This window comes from Charadrius vociferus, unplaced genomic scaffold, assembly GCF_000708025.1.
Source record: "Charadrius vociferus isolate BGI_N301 unplaced genomic scaffold, ASM70802v2 scaffold335, whole genome shotgun sequence".
Taxonomy (NCBI): domain Eukaryota; kingdom Metazoa; phylum Chordata; class Aves; order Charadriiformes; family Charadriidae; genus Charadrius; species Charadrius vociferus.
Window position 1 is genome coordinate 527195 of NW_009648455.1, and position 24466 is coordinate 551660.

Below are 24466 nucleotides of genomic sequence, written 5' to 3' on the forward strand. Positions count from 1 at the left end.
TTCTGATAAACATCAGGGTGGAGAAGCTGTTGGAGTTAAAGGACAAGGCTGAAACGAGACCAAAGCCATAAATGATCTACAGATACCTTGGCAGTATCCTTGATCTTGCCTGTTTTCTTCCAGCAGATCATTGGTTGGGTTGGTTTTCTTTCTCCTGTGGCTCTTGGCCGAAAGTACTGAAGGTTTCTTGTACATTATGAACTATTAAACATGGTGTATAATGCAGGAATAAAAAACTGAACTAAGAAGGAAAGTTTTCTGCTCTAATACTCAACGAAGTGTAGGTCTTTGTGCTTTTTTTCCTCCCTTGTGGCCTTATGTTGTGATTTTTGTTTGTAAAAGCTTTCTGTTCTCTTTGATTAATTCTAGCTGTGTGTGGGGAAAACAGTTCTAGCTACAAAATAATCGCTACTGGCAGAGTTAGCAAGTGGCAGATTGGTGGGGAGAAGAGGAAAGAATAAAGAATGTTTCTGCAGAATTTTACTAATGTGATAGAAAAGAGGAAAAAATGAGGTTGGGTGCCTGAGCAACCAGCTGTGGCTCCAAGTAGTTTTTCTCCAAGACTCAGCTTGAAAGTAAAGGTCTCTCCCAGCTCTCCAAGACTTTTCTTTTACTTCATTTATTAATCATAAATCAGACCCTTCAACACCGTGGTTAAAAATGTTGAGCTGCTTTAGTTTCACGGATGTGATAGTAGTGAGTTTTTTTTTATGTTCATGTTTAAAAAAGCCATCGGGGATTTTGTTAATTTTTCTCTACCATCACGAGGAGTTAAAACTCATCAATAGTAAAGGCTTTTAGTGTTTGTTCTTAATTCTGGGACGTCAGGAGTTGATACTTATAATTTTCCTGGTAGTCTAAAGGCTGAGCATAGGAGGGATTTTAACCCTTTCAGCATTATTTCTTTTAAGTGTTGTGTTGCTGCACACAACTTTGTTGTCATGTGGCAACACCTTCAGAGGACTAAGGTGCTGATGTAGGTGCTGGGGAGGAACCGTGCATGTCTAATGCTGGTTAAATTTCATTTCCAGGTGATGGAATATGAGAACAGGATCAGAGCCTACTCCACACCGGACAAAATCTTCAGATACTTTGCTACTTTGAAAGTCATAAACGAGCATGGTGAATCAGAGGTTTTTATGACACCGCAGGATTTCGTGAGATCAATAACACCTAATGAAAAACAACCAGAAAGTAAGTGATGTGTGTGTAATAATTGGAGAAACTAATACAGCGGAGGGGAATAAACTCTCCAGTCACTGCTTACCTGATCTTTAAATTTCCCATCAGAGAGTTATGTTGTCGGGTATTGTCTGTCTTGTTATGTTAAGAGGTAAGGCACACGTCGTGTTTTCAGCCTATGCGTTATGGCAGTGCAATGATGTGCAGAAGGATGATGAAGATGTAAAGAATGCAGGGGCGAGGCAGAAAGCTACCAGTGCAGCTGCACAGGAGCCACACTCCTCTCTCCAGCAGAGCCTGCAGCATGTCCATGCTGGCTTTAACTTGGCTGACTGGCAGCAGCGTGGTGCTGCCAAATAACGGGGATCATTCAGGTTTAGAAGTGCTGGTTGCGTTATGCTGCTTGAGAGGTTTGAACCCAGGATTGGCAGAGCTAGAAAGCACCTCCTGAAGCTATCTCTTCCATCTCCATGCTCCAAACCCAAAATTAGCCTAATCCCTTCCATGTTGCCTGAAGCACTGTTGCAGTAGGTTTCGTTGGTTTGAGCCCTTAAAGAGCAGATGAGATGACTTTCTTGCATGTTTAACAGTTTACCTTCAATGGAAACATCTTAAGAACTATTCATAAACCTACAAAAGAGGTTGCTTCAGCAAGGAAAACCTTAGCAAGAAAGTGGTCCAGGCAGCCCCATGTGCCCAGCTGAACTGTGATGCTGCTGGCCAGAGTGGGGCACATCTTCATGGGCTTCAGTTTTCCTGCAGATTGAGGGGAAGCATGTCAGCTGTGGTACCCGTGGGGGTTTAGCAGGCAACAGGCAGGAGAGCAGATGCTGTTTCTTTCAGTCTGGAAAGCTACACCTGAGCATTTGGTAACAGATTGGTTTTTGTGGGGTGGCAGGAGGATTTTACCTGTCTTCTTTTTGGAGGAGATTGATGGTTTGGGTGAGACATGGAAAATCAGATTTCTTGGTCTCCCCCAGTATATGTCAAAGAATGAAACAGACTTTTATCAAATTAAAACTTCTCTTCTCTCTACAGGCATTAACGAAGAACCTCAGCCCCCAAATGTTAACTTTATGAGAGTAGGGTTTATGTACAAACTGTGAAATCGTTTTGATACCTTAGATGACAGTTGCTAAATAAATACCATGTCCACTTGTGTTTAGAAAACAACAACATGAAGTGTGTGCGGGAGGGAATTAAAAAATAATCCTGGCATTAGTGTTAAGCATGTTGGTGAAGGGATATTTAGGTTTTCATCAAGTCCTGAAAATGGCTGTAGCTTTCATCTGAATTACATAGTTTCATCTTCAGTGAAGTAGTTTGAGCAATAAACAGAAGATAATGTTGATAGATGCTGAAATGGTGTGTTACTGTCTTGTCTCTCTGAAGCTTGAATTGGTACTTTGAAAAGCAGCAGCACCTGGTGGAGTGCGAGTCTTCCTATGCATTATTTTTTTTTGTCAGCCAGCTAAGAATAGAAAACATTCTATGTTTAAAAAAGCCAATTCTCTTTTACTTATTCCATGTAATATGTGTGCTCGGTGCGTTTTAAAGTACACACAGAAAATAGGTGGAAGAGTGCTCAGAAAACATCTACTTCAGAGACAAGCAAAGGTGACTAATGGGAAATAATTTGTGAGTCTTAGCCACTAACTTGCCATTGTAACTATTATTATCCTGGCTAGGTGAGCTGCTTAAATGGTCTCATGAAGCCTGTTGTGCCTTTAAATGCCTACAAATACTTCCATTCAGTGACACAGAGCAGCCTATAAGGGAAGAAAATTGCTTTAGTGATACTTACAGGTGCTCTTGGAAAGTGGAATGAGATGGAAATTGAGCTTTGGCTGCCCATCAGCAGGCAAAGCAGGAGCATGGGCATCTTAACACTTGTTGGTTTGAAAATCTGTCTTGAGGACTGTTACTGTCATAGACTTGCTTCTAGATGAAGCTGCTGCTACGATGGTCGTTCCTTACGAGCGCTGTCCATCATGACAATTGTTAAATGTTTTTTTTAATACATAATGAACAGTAGAAGAATAAAACATAAATGCTACAGTAAAGTCAAACCGGCCATAACCTTGTTCCCAAATGTTTTAAAAGCTGGTAGTAAAAAGAAAAAAAAAGGTCTGATTTAAAACCAGAAGTTAAAGATAAAGACCAAACAAAAAAAAGGTCTGATTTTAAAACCAGAAGTTAAAGATAAAGACTGCTACCTGCTGGCTGTTTTATTTCTGTACTTGACATCCGTTTGGTACTTCTGACTCATAGGATAATGTAGATAATAGATAAATAGGGAAATGCCAGGGCTGCTTTCTCCCTTCGTCATGACTTGGGTGTGCCCTCCGCGGGGGCTGGAGCATCCCACCTTCATCCCAGGGCACAGCTGGGAGCAGTGACATAGCCGGAGTGCTCCTTGGAAATCTCCTTCAGGTAGTGACATAGCCTGCTGTAATCCTTCTAGCTAGGTAGGTTAATGCCTGAACTGAATTACGGATTACTTCCTGCAGTCCCACTGACCCCAAGGTTTTCCGTGAGTGGTGTTTGTTGGTAGGTTTGTGCGGTGAAGCAGTCGCCTTCTGGTCCTGTGGATTAATACGGTTCTGCATAAGCAGTCCAAGGCGTGAGGAGAGCAGGGGATGCTCTGTATGCTCAAGCTGCCGGTTGTAATTTCAGCGAGTAACTTCTTGTTAATGTGTCTGCTATTTTACGGAGAGAAAATACTGTGGAATATAAGTGATATGGAGTAATGAGGTATCCAAGTCCCTGTTGTACTTATTTTTAAACTACTAATCTACTGTGAAGTATCTTATGCCTGATTCATTTTTATGGGTTACGTAAGGGAAAGTTTGATTTATTGTCAATAAAGTGTCACCTTAATTCTAGACTGTGTTTTGCTTGCTTGGGGAAAATGAATGCCAATTCATTAGCTCCTCTGGATTGCTTTCTCTTAATAGTTCAGTAAAACTTTCTGCTATAGCTTTCCTAAGGAGACAAGATGTACTTGAGGTGTGACACGTTCTTTCTGAGCTTGGAAGTGTCTGTCAGAGTAAGCCAAAGAATGGCATTAAACTTGGAAACTGCTTTAAAACAGAAAAAAAATAAATCTTTATATGCTATCTGGAAAGTCCAAGCTCCAACAGAAGCGTGGGCAGTGATATCTGCTCCCTGCAGTCCTGTGTTGGGTTTTTTTCCTCCCCCTTCCTCTGGTACCCGAGAGGTTGCTCGGTTCCAAGGCTGGATGAACAGGGATGGATGCTTCATACCTGGCGCTTGCTTGGTACCCCAGCCCAAAACCAGCTGAAAATACAACAGTCTCAGGTGGGAAGGGAAAGGGTTTGTGGGAAAAAACAACAACAACAACAAAAAAAAACCCACCAAAACCCCAACAACAACAAAAAAACCAAAACAACAAAAAAAAACCCCAACCAAACAAAAACCAACAAACCCCAACACTTTAGATGCTGCAGCTCTTCAGCAACAGCACGGGCTTTTGCTGAAAAAGGTGTATGAAGCCAATGACGCTTCGCAGGAGCCATAACTGTTCTTGCCACTTTCAGGTTGTTACTGGCACATTCTCTGTAGTCCTCCATAGCGGTTGGCCTGCATGAATGTTTCCAAGTGTTTGGACCTGCTTGCTGGTGGCTTGCCCAGTCATCCTCCATTTCCTAGTCTCTGAGTTCCCTCAATTTCCCCAACTTTCTTTGCTTCTGTTCTGCATTGATCATTTTCCTGGGGAAAGTGAGTGAGTATTTTGCGGCATCCTCGACTGAAAAGGAGAGCTGTGACATACTAAGCCAGTATCAGGTGGGTGGTTTTGGTCTTTGCAATAAGGGTTAAAAGAAGTAAAAAAGGCTTCATATCTAATCATGGCATGCTGTAACGAATAGCGGTTATACCCAAACCAGCCTGCTCTTCCCCCCCTGTGTTAACCTCCCTGGTTAACTCAAACTCCTGCCGTGTGAAAGATGCCTTTCAAGATCCACCATGTTCTGCAGCAGCTCCAATATCTGAAGTCTTGGAAATGCACTGGAAGGTTGTTTTGTTTTGGTTTTTTTTTTGTCTGCAAGAAACCATGAACATGCTGTTGAAGCTCAGCCAGAAGCAGTAGCTGTGCCCCTGCAGCCTCTGCGCACAGGACCGTGTTGGAGGAGAGGAGCTGTGAAGGACAAAGCCCATGTCTGGTGACTTGATCAGACCGTGGAGCTTGATTCTAGGTTTTGAAATGGTTTGTTTTTCATGTCTGGACTTCATGAGCAGCTGAGCCCAAGCTGGCTTCTGGATTGTTGCAGTGCTTGAGTGATTATTTGTTATTTTGATTTAAGTTTGTAAAATGCTGACTTGGTCTTCTGCAGAAGCAGCAGTCATGAGCCCTGACAAGCACTCACCTGGTCAGGGGGAGGGGGAGGACTCCCTAGGCTTGTACAGATCCCTAAACTTGAGCAAAGTGTTCAGCTGGGTATTTAAGATCCAGAAGGAAACTAGAGATGCTAAATTTGTCTTCTAGATTGGTAATGGAGACTTAATGTTTGTGTTCTCCCCCAAATACGTGTGCTGGAGAGGCCTTCAGGGAAAGGGTGTCAGTAAGAAGGGGAGCTAATTTAGTGGTTATCTCCCTGAACCAGGAGGGTGAAGAGATGTGGGTTTTTTCTTCTGTGAAAATGTCATTCCTCAGCAAGGATCATCTTGGAGCCTGTCATGCCTGATGCGAGACCCCAGGAACCTAGCCAAGGAGGAGCAAGTGAAAATTGAATTTACGTGCATGCTTATGTGATGGTCATCAGAAGAAACACAATTCCAGTATAATTAGGTCTTCCAGTATAGATTAGGGGGTGGTACGGCTGATCTGTTGTCTTATGAATGCGTATCTCATAGAAACACTGACCTGCCTGTTGAAGGTGGAGACAGATGAGAGCAAAGTAGTTCATAGTACGAAATAGTTCTGGACCTTAACGCAAACCTGAGAGTGTTGCCCCCTGAGAAATCTCGGGCAGCTCACTGTTGGCTTGCAGATTACATTTTAAATTCAAGGGAAAATACTCATACAAAGCTGAGTTACAGCTCTGGAGGGGAAAACTTGGTCCAGCGTTTTCTCCTCCTGTAACGTAGCAGGTGCGTGCATGGTTAGCAGGCTCTTCAGTCTTGGTAATTAGTCCTTTTTCTCATCTACTTGAAAGAAAAAGAGTCGATGTTATATATCAGGCAACAGGAAAGGAGAAGCAGGTGATGAGTAAATGTCACCCAAATTATGTGAAAAATCTGACAAGGATATAATGACTGGAAGGAGTTGAAAAGGTTTTTCTGTCAGTAGAAAACTGCTGGTGTCCCAGTGGAAATCATGACGGTTTCTAATTGACCTCAACTGTGTTCTTGGCATAATACAATGGTACTTCTGGAAGTCTGTTTGTTAAATATTATTTTTTTTAAAACTGCAATCTATCATCTGCTGCCCATGGCTTTTTTTTTTTACAGTATAACACGAAGAGCTTAGTAATTGTTTAGATATTTAGCGAGTGTACTAATTAGCTAGCTTTGAGTGAATGTGTGGCATGTATGTTTTCATTAATCAATAGGAATATAATAAGAATTTGACTTTAGATTTGATTAGAGCTGAACCAGAGTAACAGCAGGTTATTCTGTGGTTTTTTTCCTCTGTATAAATAACTCCTCCTTCATTAAAACATCCTTGCCAGCCCCAAAAGAAAGAAGTAAACGCAGAGAATGTGGTTCTCCTGTTGAACACCCTCTTTTCCCCATCGTGGCAGGCAGGGAGTGTAAGTCGCTTTGATTTATTTTGAAACAGTTTTATTTTTAGAGTGCTGTGAAAGTACCATAAGAATGGGGGCCGTTATTCTTAGTATTGATGAGTGAGCGCTGTCAGTCTACTCTGAAATAACACTTACAGTGATGCCACTTGCTTAGCTACTCCCCGGCACTGCTGCTGTTTCTTTTGGTCCCGCTTTAGGCGGTATCAGAATATGTCGGAGTAATACGTAGTGGTACTTAAAGATTAAAAGTAAACTAGCTATGGCAAGCAAATCTGGAAGTGGTTGCAGGTCCTCAATGGCGCTGCTGAAGGTGGTGCAGAACCCTTGACTGGCTGAGCAAAAGGGGCTTTGATAAGTCAAATGTGTAGTGAAAGGTGAGGTGTTGTACAGTGTTTCGTGTAAATAAAAGGTGTGTTCTGGGGCAGGTCATGGCAAAAAGCTGTGGGTTTGTTCCAGCAGAAGCAAGCACCGAAGCCCAAGTGCTCTGGGCGGTCGCTCTGCTATCTGGAGTAGCTGTGGTGTGTGTTGCGCTGCATTTAGGTCCCGGGGAGGCTTCATGAAGCAGCCAGGTATCCTCCTGAAATGACTTCTGGATTTCACTGCTGTCTCTTTTGGAGGAAATCCTTTAATCCATTTCTAGGAGAATGGTATTTCAGCCCCTGCTTTTCAGTGAAAGGTGGAAAAGCTCTTTTTTTTACTGTTAAACATTCCTGTTAGCTTGTGTTCCTGCAGCTTGTCAGCAGTAGCCCAGCCAGGGGATATTTGTTTTAACTGTATCACTTACAGACGATCCTGCAGTAGCTTTAACTTAGCACGCTGCCTTTTGAATAGCAGAGATTTAATAACTAACATTCTTTCCTTTCCTTGTTCAGATGTGATTGTCCTCAGTCGTGCAGTGTTTCCATCAGCTCTCCAGCCTACGCAAACGCTATTCCTATTGTAAAGTCTCGGCGGAAAAGCCTTGTGGGTTCTTTTTATGTAATGTAAAGAAAGAACAACACAGGCGTCAGGCAGCCTCTTGTTTCTTGCTTTCCTTTTGTTAGCTTTTAAGATTAAACACTTGTGAAAAAACACGTAGCCAAGTCCATGAAAAAGAAAATAAACTCTATTGGAAAAAGAAAAATGTATCCAGTAATACTGTGTGCCTTGAACATATAAATGCTCTTTTTCAGGTTTTGAATTAGCTTATTCTGTCGGGAGCTATTGTAAATGGAATTTTATAGAGTGACTTAAGCGTGCAGCTTAGTTAATGCAGCAGGGCAGAGGGGACACACTTGTGTGTGGCTGGGAGAAAGGGTGGGCATAAAATGCTGATGTGAACCAATATGCTTGCGCTTGCAATAGGTAACGCTGTCTTCCAGGGCGTGCGGATACAGCGACATGAAAAAAGGCAGCAGCAGAAGGGACAAATTTTTGTGCTGCATTTTCATATAAATGTCTCTCCCTGATCTCTGAGACGTGCATGAACCAACATGATATATTTGCTTCTCGTCAAATGTGATTGTGTTGAAGGAGGCTGACGTGATATAGGTAATAACTACATTTCTGTAGCTGCTATGGTGTTGTAAGAAGTTTCTTCAGCAAATAATGAAATGCTTGGAGCTCTTAAGCTTGAGGACAGACCTGGCAGCTTCTACATGTGGCAAAAGGGTTTGGATGCTGTTACAGAAAAGCTGTATATAAGTCAAGGTCCATCGCTCTGTCCCTTGCAGGAATAGTGTTAGGTTACCTGGATACTTTGTTTTTCCATGTCTTTTCATTACATGCCATAGCAATCGAGAAAACGCATGGAAAGAAGCATCTCGGTGCTTCGGTGAATGAGGCTGAACCAAACCCTAGTCTGGAGGCAAACTACCCTGTCTTCAAAAGTCCAGCGTGCTTTTCTTTGGCTGACTCCATCATCATTGTAACGTATTGCTGTTAACTCTAGTGGTGCTTATTAGTCTCTTCCAGTCATACCCCCCATCACCTCCCCTTTCACCCACCTCCTGTCACACATGTGGAGAGCACAAAGTTTGTAATTCTGGCCTCTTCCTTTAGTATAGGTACTGGTATTCTGCCTTTTTAGGTGTCATTTGGCTCTTCTTAGTAACTTTTCTGTATGTACATAGAGACTTATATAATTATTTAGTCTATAAATAATTGTTATCTATATTTAGAAACGCATATGATATTTATTTTTTATATATATAAAAGAAAACAGCTGTTAGTTCATCTTTTCTTGCTGTTCATCTACACAAGCATCCATTCATTTGGGGTCTACTTCGAAACCTGTTTGCTTTCCCGCTAGTAGTGCCCAGTTGGGGGGGCATTAAGACATACTTTCACTTGCTATTTTTAACCCGTGTCCTTTTCTAGCGTTCCATGAGTGCATGTGTAACGTCAGGCTCTCAGGGATATGTCATCACTATTCCCTGGAACAGGAACAAGAGGTGCACTTGAGAAATGACTTTATTACGACACATGGACATGACCTGAGCTCAGCTTAGCAGTCATCATCCAGACAGAGGGTCAGGGGCGAGCTCCGACCAGATAAGATGTCTCTGGTAAAATAAGCACGTCTATTAAATGAATCCTGCCTCTGAATGTGACAATACCTACTGTATTGCGTTTATACCCACAGTTTCGAGGAGGACAGAATTCAGAAGATGATGATGAAAGCCTGAAAATGTCTATGAATATGCAATTTTCACTCTATTGTCAGGCGCACAAAATATCAAGAAGGTGCTTTCTGGCTTGAATATTCACAAATCCAGAAAGCCCTCTGACAATTGTCTTGACCTCTGAAATTGGTGATGGAGGAGTTCTTGCTGCTTTGGTTCAGAAAGGTTGAGGAGGTCATCTTGGGGCGACGAATAAGTCCCTTTTCTGCACCGTAACCATTGTGAACCTTTCCAGTAGATGGGAAGGGTTTTATTATCCTCCTTCAATATCGGGTGACACAGCAGGTGTGGGAGAGGTTTTATTTTGTTTTTTCCATCTTTTTTCTAATTTAAATTGAAATGAGGATGCGATAATTATCATAAACAGTGGTGGAAAATGCATGGGACGTAGCTCTGCTGAGGAGTTTTATTCTTCAGAGAACGGAAAATTGGCCTGTGCTCTCCCAGATTACTGGAAGTGCTCGGTTTGAGTTCTGCTTTATCTCCTCTCAGGGTGTGTCTTCCCGATTTTTGGATAGCAAAACTCAGATAATTATTCTTCCTGAATATTTTTGTCATCTTGCTTGTATGTGCATTCATCAGTGTACGCATAGCCTGCCGGGCATTGGGAATTAGATTGAGAGGTCTGCGTCTTAACTCTGCAAATGCTGGGATTGTTTTCCCCTCTTCAAGATAGAAAAAACATTTTGTGATGGTATGAGAAATTGAATTTACTAGTATAAATAACCCCCTCTCCCTGCCTTCGTCCAAAATGCCCTTCTAGGTAAAGCGCTCACCTTCTTACAAATGCAGCTACAACTTAACCTCCTTTGAAATCTATTTACAAGCAACTTTATACTAAAATAGGAACAAGTTTTGGATTTATTTGGGGATATCCCAATTAATTACGGGAACAATTCTTTGTTTTCCCATTTGTGAGCCATTCAAAAGGAGCTTTTAGTAAACAATAAGAGTTTTATGATAAAGCGTTTACATGGGGCGTCACGTGGGGGAAATGTTTGCTTGGTAATAGTGCAGAAATCTGCTTTGGGATGGGTATTTCAGACTCTTGAGAGATGCTGGGAGCTGTGCTCCTGTTGTCCCCGCTAGAAGAAGGTTTTCTTCTCTGATGCCATGAGTTTGTTGTCTTTTGTCATCAAAATACAAAGTACAAAATGCACGTAGCCAAAAAATTGTCCCTTCTCTGTCCTTATACTTTCAACTGATGTTATTCAGACAGTGCATTTTACTTTCTAATCCCCACTCAAACAGAAAACCTGAGAAATGCTTACTTTTATATGCTAAGAGCATTTTTTTAAAGGATCTTTTTTTTTTTCTCTTTCAGACCTGGGCCTGGATCAGTTTATAGTGAAACGCTATGATGGGAAGGTGAGCACATTAGAACATTAAGTGTATATTATTCAATGGCTTTTTGACCAAGAGTCCTTTAGTTATTACCTGCATGTGGGTATAAGTTAAATGAAGTATTTAAAGTATTCTCTTCCAAGCGTATTGTTGTTTAGTGGCATTGCAGTGCTTTTTATGTAATGACAATGAAAGAGAAAAATATATATTTTTTTTTTTAAAGGGGTCTTATTTTAATGTTTACAGACAAAATACTGCTGCCTCTTCTAAACTGTTGGCTGGGAAATTATAGGTTGTAATCACATTTCCTTGCTGCTTCTTTATGAGTGTATGGGAGCCCTACAAATTAATGCCGTTTCAGGGCGAACTCACTTGACCTTTACCTTCCAGACTCCTCTCCAGATTGCTAAAGGAAGGAGACACTCTTCTGTCTTTATCTGCATCCCCAGCATGTTCTCCACCCCATCAAATACCCTTACTTCGCTCCCCTTTTGAACCCTAGGTCCTTACTTCAGTGGTACGTGACTGTTCTGGATGTTTGTGCCGTCACAATACGTGTTGGTAAAATGTTGAGGATGCTCTGATCTAGTTTTGTCTGACTGCATAAGTGGACCCACGTAGCAATTATGCAAATTGGAGACCCAGTTAACCACACCGTAAATCCCATTGGTATGGAGGAGTACAATAAAGGCAGCTCTGGCCCTAGGACTAGCAGCTCGTATCGACTTCTTGATGCAGATGACTGCAGGTTAGTTAATTTTCCATCATGCCACCACGGGCACATAATGGTACTCCAGCTTTTAGCAATATTTTCATTTCATCTGCATCATCTGAAGATTAAGCTTCGGTGTTTTTCCAAAGGGAAGTCAGCATCTGATCTCTTCATTGCTGAGCGGTGTACCTGACACGTGGTGTCAGGCATTTCCAGAAAGCCTTGACGCTGAAAAAATGCATTTAAAGCTTTATATAAACTTGGTGTGGGTGCAGTTCCCTGTCTTGTTTTGTGTCTAGTAGGGAACGGTAAAGACAGAAGGTGATCAAATACTTGGGGTCTCAGTCATTCGCAGTGTCCAAGTGTTCCGGTTACCCAGGCAGCAGAGCAAGATTTTGCTTGAAAACAGACAGTTGGAAGGTATTATTTTGGCAGTTAGTTTTGATGCATAAAACTACGAAGCGTGTTGTGAATGCTTGTTTTCTTCTCCCACTGCCACAAACCCAATGTCTGCTTTTCATGCTTCCCAAAAAAAAAACCCCAACCAAACCCTAAACAAAAAAAGTACATGTATTCTTTGCAAAATATCAAATGTTTCTCCCTCTGGCTTATGACAGTCTATTTTGCATCCGCTCACTTTCATCGTTTCCTCGTGTCAAGCTATCACACTCATCCCTTAGGCTTTACATAAACAAGATTTGTTTGTAGGGAAGAAATGCTGAATCCCAGACTATTTTTTTTGCTAATCGTTCCTCTGTTCCTGAGCACTCCGCAGCTGGTTCCTATCACATTGGATAAAAGATCCGAAGGCAATCCTTTTGCTGAACTCAACTTTCTGTTTCTCTGCCCCTCAGCACCGAGGGCTTGAATCGCAGTGCGTTGGGATGTGATGGACACAGTCACCGCACAGGGGTGTTGAAAACCCCCACAGTTAGTGTTTGAGGTATCGTGCTTGACTGTGCATCGTCATCCATGCTCTTGGGATCTTGCCGTTCAGCGTGGTGAACACCTGTGCTGGCTGAAGGATGGAGAACAGATAGCCTTTGCCTTCGCCTTATGCGCTAACCACCTTTCGCTCTGACCTGTAGCAGAGTGAAATTGCTTTTTATATAACTTACAGATGTCAGTGCTGCACTTGGATGTCTGTGTGCTGTGGTTTGAGTAGTCTAAAAGCGAGGCAGCAGATTTAGGGTACTGCAATGGACTTTTCTTTATTGTTATCTTTTCCTGGGACCTATTTTTCCCACAGTCTAATAACACCCTAGAAGCAGTTTGCCCTGTCGAAAATGAAGAAATAGAGGTTCGTGTTTGCTTGGCTGTCTGCCTAAAGACGCCTTGGGACTGGCTAAATCTGGCTGTGGCTATTAGGGTAGCGGTGATGTCCAGGTGAGAGGATAATTTGGAGACGGTATAAAATAAGTTGGCCTTGGCTCTCCATTGGTAATGAAAGAAGCTCACAGTAGATTGATCTGTCTGATAGCATCTTGTTCTCATTTTATTGCTTGCTTTGGGTTTCCGTTTAAAAAACACTGTCTTTACTCAGTCCAGTACTGACTGAGGTGATGCAGAGCCGACCTTAATCCTTTGAGTTTCACTTGCATAGTAGCACCTGAGGGATAAAACCCTTTTCCATCTGTTCCTCTTTGCCTGTTTCCAACTACGGATTCCTCTTGGGTTATCGAAGCATCCTGAAGACAACTTTCTGGCGCTTTCCTTTTGTGTGTTGGCGGAGCTGATGAGCTTGAGCAGGAGGGTGAAAGGTCCATCGTACCCTTAAGCATCCTTAGGAATATCACGCAGAGGTAATGGGATTTGTGGTACAGGCTCAAAAAGTAATAGGCCCGTTCCCTGGAAATTTCCTCTTCGTTTTTAAGGTGAAAGGGGTTTTTGATCAGTCAGACACAAGCAAGCTGTGGTACTGAAAAGTACTGACAATCTGGAGGATAGATCCTGGCTGAAGAGTAGAAAAGAAAACTAATTTTAGTTCCAAGAGAAGATGTATGCCCGGGGTTTGCATCCAAGTAATAATTTAGAAGGAGATTCAGTTAAAAGAATAGAACCAGCTGTGCAGTCAGTTGCATTTTAATTACACAGTACAGGACAATGTTTAAAGTATCGGTGTGAATTCTGGGCATGTGTGTTTGAGGTTTAAATGCAACAGCATTGGTAAGCAGATGTATGAGCTGTTATTTTCACAGAACCAATTTTATTTACATAAAACTACCATCAAAACAACTAATTGGCTGTCGTGTGGTGACTGGGACTGGTTTTGCAAAGGATTTTCTGGAGTGATGTGCCTCTATATTGTAATTGTCTCAGGTTTCTAAAGCATCTTGCTGTGCATGTGATTGAATGTTATGGTGAGAAGACAAAACTCCCTTTTTTTTTTTTTTTCCCCTCTTCCTGTCCCTCCTTCTTCCTAGTGATAATTTATAGAGTTGATGGAGAGGGAGGTAAATGTTACTGCCTCATTAATGGGAACAATGCTCCTGTAATTTGAGCCTAAATGCTTTTTCTTCGCTCATTGAGAGACCAAAAACCCTGGAGACATTAATCCAGCAAAAACCCTTGGTCAGATCTGTTTGCCAACATGAACTCATACTTTTCTGTGGCCTGCTGCTGGGCTGAGTGTGTAGGGAGGCAACTCTGTCCCTGGCTCCATTTTTGTCTTAAGCGTGGTGGTTTCTCCTCCAGGGAAGCAAGCTCTGGAAAGCAGAAGAAAAGAGGCATTGATTACTATTCATTGAGTGGGGTAAAAAAAATATCTGTCTGCCAATGTTTCAAAGGGTTCATACTGAGCCTGAACAAAAGACTGATGTGAGAATAGACACCATCTAACGTGTAGCTCAGGGTGCTGTGGCGTGAAGGTGTCCAGACCACAACTGGCCATCTGCTCCGTTTCCGCCATGTGTCTTTCCTCCTCTTGCGTTTTGGCTGTGGGGAAGCAAAGGCTTTCTCAACCCATCTGCAAAGCACTGTGCTTGTCGGTGCTGCAGGAGAAATCTCCCCTGGTGTCCCTTCTTCCATCCTGCCGTCTTGCAAAGTGTCCCTCTAGTTAGGAGGAGCGAGGTCCCGTTTAATTTAAGATGTGCTGTTCCACTGCTGCTTAGTGTTCATTAGGGCTTAAGAAGGGGCTCTTTTGAGAGCATAGTGGAGATGGTCTTCCCGTGTCAGACGTTCAAACTGAGGCATTGTACTGTTTCATCGTTTCGCTTGCATCTCGCTTAGCAGGATGATAGTGATGAATAAGCTCTCACTAAATACAAGTTTATATCTTAGTGCATGTAATGTGGCGTAAGCTTCATGACTGTTATGTAAGTTGTAATACAGACTTTGTTTAAGATTTTCTTTTTTCATTCCCTGTTTACCTGACTTTTTTTTTTTTGGTTTATGCATTAATGACTGGCAAGCTTAATGTCTCAAAGAAAAAATAAAGCGATGCTGTTAGTGGGGTTCCTTTAAAGCCTGATCCAGTAAAGGGATGCTCCCCGGTGTCCCGCAGCTGAGCTTTCAGCAGTGCAGCCTGGTGGAAAGGTGGGAGCAGAGGCAGAAAATGGACGTGGTGGGTGTGCAGCATAGATCTGTCTTTGTGCAGTTGCGTTCTCATACCGGAGGTAAGATGTAGTGCTTTTAAGAGACCTCTAGCCTATTTAGGAGGAAAAAACCAAACACCACCCTAGATGGCTTATTAGTTTAACACAGAATACACTTGGCTTGCTTTTTTTTGTTCTTCTGTGGGGAATATTTCTTGCTACTGCTTAAAACGAACAAAAGCCTTCAAGCTACCAGCAACAGCTTACTCTCCTGCAACCATTGCTGCAGGAAGTAATTATAGAGGCTTTCAATGCCCTCTAATTAAATTTATGAATTAGGTATTTCCTGCCAGCATTTATATTTACATCTCTGGATGTTTGGGGATGCCGTAGAGTAATGCAGAGCAACAGCAAAATGAAGGAAAATACTTCAGATGGTTTCTGTAAAGGCCAGTAAAACGTCTGAAATTCGCTTCCACTGTATAATGCGGGCTGGTGTCACGGACCAATACAGTGTTCAGCTTAAACTACGCGTATCTGCCAAGGTCCTGTAACTGGAGGTGTATGTCAGCTGAAGAAGAGTTGCTGGGAGTCAGCTCGGAAGGAGTATTTCTTGCCAGATGATTTAAAGAGCATCTCGGGGGCGGATGAGAAAAAATGTACTTGGGAAGGATCCCCATGGAAAGGACTGGAGGTAGATGGACCGTCCTTTTCTGGTGGATTGAAGGATCTTGCTGCCAGGTTTGAATTTCTGGGGTCCTTTGCTTTGTGTATGAGCTAAGACTGGAGCGTGAGACTTCCACCAGAGTGGCGTAAGCTGCTGTAGACCCAAGCTTGCAGCAAGTGAGACAAGCTCAAAGTCTTGCTGTCATTCAGGAGTCAAACATTGGATCAAATCTCTGAGCTCCTGTGATGTTTAAGTGCCTCTGGAACCTTCATTCAAAAGGATGCAACACTAAATGATACCTTAACAAAAGCGAACTATTGCAGTTCAGTAAATAGCAGTGTAAAGTGCACGTGCAGTTGATTTACTGAGCCCATTAACTGAGAAGGATACTCAGTACTTTCTCTAGCTTAGACACAATGAAAAGAGGTGAGGAGTCCTTTAAAATCCAACTGTATGAGGTCCTGCCAATGTCTGTTGTAAGAGTCTTTCAAATAAATGAGTCCCCAGTGTCAAGAGTTTCATCTGTTGTGTCTAGGTAATGGCTTGCTTGGAGATACCTTGAAGCATTCAGCTATCCTGGTCCATAATTCGTGTAGAACATCTCTGTCTAATTTTAGATTTCCTGCTTTAAATTCCTTCATCTTCTGATCTTATTGCAGCTAGGGTTGTTTTTTTTTACATAATAACCAGGAGGTATCTTCTTATGTAGACAATAAACTTGGGCTCATCTATACAAAAGTTCCTATGCTGTCCCCAAAAACATTGCAACGAACTGGTGGGAGATAATTCTTGCCTGTGACCCTTGTTCGAAACAAGCAGAGATGCATTTTATTGCAGATAATCAGCAGATCTGACCTGAGCTGACACGATTTTTTTCTCTTCGTGACTTTCTTTGCTGACACCGCTCTCCGCGTTTGTGGGTTCCTCTGCCTGTTAGCTTTCTCCTCCCAGCCAAACTTGGCCCTCCCGTCTGCTTTGGTTAGCAGCTTTGAGTTACTTCTGTGTTTTTTCACTGCTTTTCCCTGTTCGCCGGCACCTGTGCGGACACTGAACTGCAAATTCTTCTCTTGGCTTGTTTTTAATAAAACCAAATTTCATCAAAGAAAGTACTTAATTGCTTCTAACACAGGTAACTGCGTGGTACGCAAGCATCCCCGTGGACACCTGGGTTGCTTTATGTCCACGTACAGAACGTGCTTCACCCTTTCCTACCTCCTCTACCAAGCGCTCATGGTGTATTTGAGTTTTGACTGGGCTCTACTGGCTGTTCTCTTTTTGGTACCACTAATTCTGTTGCTCGTTTTCACAGGGCTCGTTTGGCAGGCACTACGAAACTGCTCTAATTGCTGTTATGTCCTCTCTTATTCTGGTTTCTAGGTACCCGACGGGTGTTTCTTCCAGCTACTAATCTCTCTGATACTTGTGTCTGTATTCTAACTCTGGTTTGGGTTTTTTTGGTGTAACCAAGCATTCCCTCATTTTCTTCCCTTTTCTAACCCTCTCCCCTTCCACCAGGATTTCTGGCAGGTACAAAGCAGACAGCATGTGCTTTGATTAGTTTGTGCTTCAGACCTCATAATATGCACTTTTCATGTAAAAGGGACAGTGTATGCTCACCCCTTCTCCCTGCTCCTTTAATAAATAATGCTCAATCCTCTTCTTGATCCTCAGCGTAAAGGATTTATTTCAGAATACTTGAATTTGGCTTGTTAAGAGTCCTCAGGGTAACCATTAATACATGGCTTTATTAACGGGGACATCTCTGAGCAAAGCTCAAATATGTATCTCCCTGTCCTCCTAGTTTCACAGTGCCTTTTGAGGCTTCTGACTTATTTTGCAGCTTGATGAGACTGCAATAGAGCTGACTGTTGGAAAATGGCATTTTCCACTCAAGGCCACGAAGTTAGTTTAATTCTGTGCGAAAGGACAGGCATATCTCAGGTCAAATGCTGTGAGGAAATGTCATCTATCTGAATGTGTGTAAGTTTGCAGGAGGTTACTTTTGCAAAATTTCTTGAGCTTTTCAAGTTAAGGAAAAGTGGGGTGAACTATATTAAAGAATATTTTGGGAAGAAGGTATTTAGATGCTGTAGTTCATAAGATGGTTTCTAGGAAAAAGAACTGGAAAGCAGAGGGAAGTTCATTCAGTATTAGTAAGTAAAGAGGGAAATATACTCTGAATGCTTTGTTTGCCCCGTAGCTTTGATGATAAGGAAATCCTTAGGGGAAGTTAGCAAAAAGCTTGGTGACAAAGTGTCCTTAGTGGCTGTATGCAGTCTTTTAATCAGAAAGTGGTTTATGGGATCATTTTTGGCTGTAATTTCTTTGATAGCTTAGCTGGCATTAGATTAATGCCTAATACTTAAGGGATACAAAACTGAGCTCTGACAACTCTGTCCTTGGGTAACACGGAGTCAGTAGGGAGAAGGGGAGAGGGAAGGAGGATGGGTTGAGCAGCGTGGGAGGGAATGTTTTAGGAGATGCTTGACCTCACTGACTACAGGAGGAGGGGAGGTTTGGATGGGAGAAGCAGGTGAAGAAGGAAGGAGGAGTGCGAGACTGGAAAGGAGTGGTGAGATTGTTAGTTGTATCTTAATTCAGTTCCTTAAACCATTTGCAATTGTAATGACAATCTCTAATTACATGATTACATGTGGTTTTTCCCCAAATCGCTTTCTCGTTTGGTGGGTGATTAGTGCCAAGTGTATGGCCCCAACCTCATCATCTGAGCCAATGTTTAATACTTGATTTCTATACAGAATTATTATTTTTCTCATGTACTATCACACTAGAAGCTTTATCTGAGAAAATGAGCAGCGTGCATTATCAACATAATGACTTCATCTTGGTAATGCGGGCTGAGACGAGGGAAAGCAGTATCCTGATTTCCATCTGGAGACCTAAACAGCCGTTTAAATTCAAAGGTGTCAAAAGTCAACTCATTTTAGAAGCATGATTTGGGACATCAAGGACCTAATTTTAATCCTCCCCCATCAAATTTCCCTGACGAGTGCCGCTGTGGTCCTAAAATTGTCATTTCATTACCTCGCGGAGGACTGAGACAGCGCAGCGGAGGGGAGCAGAAGTGTAGACTGTCCCTTTTCCGAGGCATTTCCTATTTGCTTTCCCAGCAGGGGTTTCTCCCTTGCATGAGTGGGTCTGCTGCCTGCCAAGGGTCGGGAAAGTCTGTGTCTTTTTTTTTTCTTGGTTGTACAGAATGCTGGCCTTGCATTTCAGGTGCCGTTTGTTTTAAAGGTGATGAATATTTACAGCCTTGCTGGAAGGAGGGAATGCAGATTTCTCTTTCCAGTCTCAGGAGACCACCTGTAGTAATAATTGCTGCCTAATTTTTGACTTTCTGTACACGTTCAAATTTGAATCCAGAGGGAGAGAGCATGCAGAACAACTTCATCCATGTCCAGCTCTATATTTTTCTCTCCCTGTGTATATATAGAGATAAAATAACCCACAAATTAAAGGTTTTAAACTATTCATTAAAATATACTCTTGAAAGGTCATAAGCTGCAGTATTTATCTGCCAACAGTAAGTTTTAAGTATTTTCCTATATGCCAACACTCACCCACCATGATTTGCCACGCAGAATCTGTTTGTGTTTGCCTGTGTTAGTATGTAGACTTCTTAGTAAATTATCTAGAGCCACTAGGAATGATACTGTGAATGCTTCCACTGTAAAAAGAGGTTTAAGAGTTACAAAAAGTCCCTGTGCTGTTTCCATCACAACCTTAAACCACTTTTTTTTCTTATTTAGTGATATATAAAAAGTGATATAAAAAAAATCCTAGGCGGCGCATCTAAAAGTACTTATTTTGCATCCACATTATAAAGCTACCTTTAAAAACTTGAAATCCCTCAATTGTCCCCCAACTCCTTTTTTTTAATCTTTGTTGATTAGTACAGAGGGACCTCCCCTACCTCTTTTTCCCTAAAGGGCTTTTGAACATCTGGGCTGAAAGGCTCAGTGTTGCAGTCTGATTCTGAAAACCTTTTTATATCTTTATTTCAGTTTTCTTAATGTAGGTAGTGAGGTGCCAACATGTATTGTTGTGGAATCTCTAAATACATGGCTTTGGTTCTTTAAAGTTTATCTCTTAAAAAACAAAACAAAACAAAAAAAAAAGAAAAAAGAGAAAAAATTAAAAATCGCCCTCATTTCAGAGTCTCCAGTTCAGCATTTTGATGAAGACAGACTTCAAAGCATTAATATTTTTAGTTACCGTAGCAGGCTGCATTGCCTGCAGTTTTCACTGGTGTTTCTTAAGGGTTTTCCCTTATCTCTCTTGTGTGATAGACTAATACAGAGCATCTGCTGCAAGCACATTAGTCAGCGAGTGTCTCGATATATATTTCCTCAGATTTTAAACAGTCCTGCTTGGGAAGGAGCTGTAGTAGTCTGTGCCAGCACGATGCTGCCCTGCAGGCTCTGCTGGACCCGGCGAATAGGAGCCGCGTCTCTGCGTATTTAAATGTTGTGTAGTGCTAATGAGATGGCAGATGCTAGCTAATATTTTTAAAGATGTCAAACAATACGCCTGGTAGGTGCTAAAGAGTTTAAAATGCATTAATTAAACAGATTATCCAATAAATTTTATGACAGATTTGTTTTCCCATCCTTAGAAGGTTTCCTAATATTTCTCTTATTTATAGGGGCACTGCCTACTGATTTAAGCCCAAGGTATCAAGCCACGTGTGAGCAGGACTAATAGCACATCATGTCTATGCATCCTGCTTAATGTTATGTACACAAGTACTAACGTGGGACTCTTTTCCTCCTGTTAGAGAGATTTCATTTGTAGAGACACGTATCCCAAAATTGCAATAATATGGAGGGTCATCTTTACCTTATAAAGCCAGAAAACTCAGAAGCAAGGAAAGAACTTGTCTCTATTAGGTGAACTCGTAGCACAGATATTTATTTATTTTTTTGATGCACATACTGTGGAAAAGAGAATATTTCTTTTTAACACTGTACATACAGCATTTTAACTTCTTTTCCTATATGCCTACAGCTAACCATAAAAGAAATACGTTAATAGGTGTCTTTAAATTGGCTTGCATAACTGAAGGTGGTCAGCTGGGACTGAAAGAGAATTGCTTTGCAGCAAGGTGACTTCACTGAAACACTCGTGGCTTTGTATTTGCTTACACAATATTGGTAATCTCAAAGTATTTCTTTTAAAAAGGAGCAAACCGAGTATGATGGCATTTGTCAATAAAATATGCTTCATCTAAAATTCCGTACTGACTTACAAAATTACTTTCTGGTTTCTGGAGAAACACTCATTATGTTGCATGCACTTTGGTATTTATTTTGGTGTCGTTTTGGAAGGCATAAGTCACTGTTGAGTGGTCACAAAAGGCTGATAAATTCCTGAAGCTTTGGTTCATACAAGTGTAAAGGTGATGTTGAAACAGAAGTTACGTGAATAAACGTGCCGAAAGTGTGTTTTCTCCTCCAGATTGAAGCCCAAGCTGTCACCTCTAAGTGACTTACCAAGAATGTGTTCTTCCCAAAGTGGGAAATTAAATGCTGCTCATTAAGTAGTCTCTGAAATGCAAAATGGAGCAGAGCTGCAAGGATTTAGCTGATAAGGCTTTTCTAGTTGTGCGTTGGGAATGCAGAGCAAACACCAGCACTGCACCTTCTGTCCGCCTCTGTCTTTTCAGAGAAGGCATCCTTTAACTTGCGAAAAATACATCTTTTCTTTCAGATTCGCGTAATTAAGTATTAACATGTTTCACTCTTCACTCAGCCCTGGGAAATCAATTCTAAAATTCAAAGTAAAGGTAACATTTGGCAAGGAATGGAAGGAATCAGGGTGGGTTTTTTTTCCCCCAAATCCTTTATTACCTGGGAGCTGTACTGTGTATTTGGCTCCATGGAGGCACCAGCAGTAGATCAGTTTTGGGGTAGAACGTGTGAAGTTGGTGATACATCTTTGGGCGCTTTGCTTGTTTGCAGCCAGCCTGTAACCCGAGTCATACGGCACGCAACTGGGTTTTCTACAGCACAGGGATTTGGGGGAGGTTGGTCGCTGTTATTGATACGTTGAACCCATGTTCTGGTGCCGTTTGTTGGGCTTGGAGCCCGAGTTAGAAATGGCAAACCAAGCTTTGTATTTTGAAATGCAGTTACATTATTATTATTTTTTTTTTGACCTGTTGTCGATGTCTGGTATTGTAAAATAATCTGCCTGAATGCCTGTAAAAAGTTATATTCTGCCCAAACTGGACTGGCAGCTCTTCACTGAACATACATAGCCATGCTTGTGCTGAAAGCATTGGGACATTTGGATTGCTTTTTCTTTTTACACGTTAATTTGGATGTTTGCTCGTTTGTACGCTTGTTTAATATGAATCTACTGCTTGATTAAAAAATACATCATACTTGTAAACTGTTTCCTGTGGCTTGCTCACTCGTGTATGCTCGGTTCTGAATGTTCTTTTGGCGTGCTGAGTGATCTTACTCTGGTTTTGGGAATGGACTTAACACAGAGAAAAAAATCTTCAATGGAGGACATTTGACTGTTTTAACTGAGCACTTTGAGAATTAGCTTGTGCTCAGATACAGAAGGGTGTGAAATGTGAAAGTTGTCCTGAAATTGTGTGGGTAAATGACATGTCCTTCTAAAACAGGATAGAGGCTTGGAAAGAGAATTTTCCCTACGTTTTCCGATCCCGTGCATTACCTTTCTGGCTAGAAGGGATGGCAGAGTATGCTGGAATGATAGCAGGATGTGGAAAAGCAGCTCGACGTCTATAGGCAGTGGGTTTAGGTGTCAGTGTGGACTGACTTGGGGTTTGTCCACCTTGTACTTTGAGGCATCCCAACAGTCCAGGTTGTGCTTTGTAAAGTAGGTAGATTGATTATTTTTTTATATACTTTTTTTCTGGGGGTTGTAATATAATTCTGTAGAGTACAGTGTTTAATAGTGGGGAACAACCCCTGAGAAGGATGCTTTCAGCCTTTCCTGTAGCGGGGCGAGCTTCCCACATACTTTGTGGAAAGCCATCGAACACGCAGCTTCTCAGTGCCCCAGAAGAAAATAAATGGGAGAGCTGTGAATTTTTTTTTTTTCAACTTCTGTCCTCCTCAGTGCTGTGAGCCTGAAAATCTTACGGATCGGGTCAGTTGTCATTTTCTCCTATTAAGATCAGTGGGAGAAATTCTCTTTCCCATCAGCTGCAGATGGGCTGAGCACCACAGTCACGGTGTATGTTCCCCTTCCCCAGGTTTCTGACAAGTAGGTGCGTGTTTAAAATAAAAAAAAATAAAAAATTTTACTTTGTTTGCTCAAAGAAAGATGAAAATGAGTAAATGCTTCTCCCTCCCATCTATTTAAACCTTTGTATTTCAGAGAGCAACTAACTTAATATCTTTTTTTATTGTTAGTCTATGGATGTGGTTTTCAGCTTATGAGGAATATTTTGAGATGTTTGATGCTGACTATGAATTTTAAGTGCGGAAAAGAAAGGCATAAAAATTAATAAACCAACCTCTGGAACTTTTGCATGGGATCCTTCGAGCGGGTGAAGTCGGATGCTAATAGCTAGGTTATGATAAACGCTGCTCAAGACAGGCAGTTGGAGGAAGAGGCAATAAATCACACGAGCAGGTGAGATGCTGCTGGCAACGCCGCTGGCAGCAATCGCAGAAAACTGCTTTCTCCACAACTCCTGCCTTCACTTTAAAGGAAAACCAGACATTGTTTATTTGTTCTTAACGTAAGCATCAGTGTAATTTTGCTTTGAATCCATCACGATGGGAAGGGAAGCAAAAACATTTATTTTTTTTCAGTAAATGATACTTCAACCTGGTATCCCGTAAGCACAAATAGCAGTTATCTTGCATGAAATGAATGCCATTAGCATGTTGTCTGCTGTTAGTGATTCACCTCTTATTAAATTCCTGATGCTCTCCAGATGGTAAAGACAGAGCCACTGGGAAGAGTTTTATTTGATCAATAGAGCTGAACTTTTTTCCCCCTGAAAACTGTATTTTTTTGGTGATCTATATGATTATTTTTGTCTCTTTTCTTGTGGTTTCCGAGCCAGATACGGGTTAAATTTTCATCTAAATTATTAGCTGAACTCATCCCCACTCTACAATCACATGCAATGGTGAGTTCTCTCAAAAATAAAACCTGAGGTGGATGAGAGACATCAGCTGCAGACCGTGGGTCTGACCCGGAGAGGCTACGTGCTAACTCTTGCTGGGATGTCTACTTAGGCTTCTTAGCGGCGCCCAGTCAAAGCAACCACCTGGTTGCTTCAAAACTTTCTTGCTCTTTGCAAGTCTAACCGTTCAACTTGATGTTACGTTTTGCCTGCTTATTTTATTGTCGGTTAACCAGTTTTCTTTCCTTTATCTTGTATATGATGGGATCTCCGCTAGACAGAGGTAACGGTGGGGGACAGTTGTGTAGCTGGACCCTCGTGTGGTGGTGTTTGTCGGTGTTTTTTTCTTCCTAAAAACCGTTCCTAAATTCAGCCTTGCTTTCACCATGCTTCTGTGCTTGCATGACCTGGTTTCTGTGGAATAACCTCATCCACGCCTACTCTCCTTTATATTAATTTC

General features: G+C 41.8%; 1 protein-coding gene across 1 annotated transcript in view; it reads left to right on the forward strand.

Annotated features, from left to right (window-relative positions):
* LOC104286999 (calcium uptake protein 1, mitochondrial-like) overlaps nt 1-24466 on the forward strand; it is a gene marked incomplete at its 3' end in the record, with an annotated part of 61759 nt that overhangs the window by 20225 nt on the left and 17068 nt on the right. The window contains exons 3-5 of the mRNA XM_009885648.1: nt 1032-1194; nt 10938-10981; nt 24284-24289. Coding sequence (XP_009883950.1) covers nt 1032-1194; nt 10938-10981; nt 24284-24289 — 213 coding nt within the window. The remainder of the gene's footprint in view (nt 1-1031; nt 1195-10937; nt 10982-24283; nt 24290-24466) is intronic.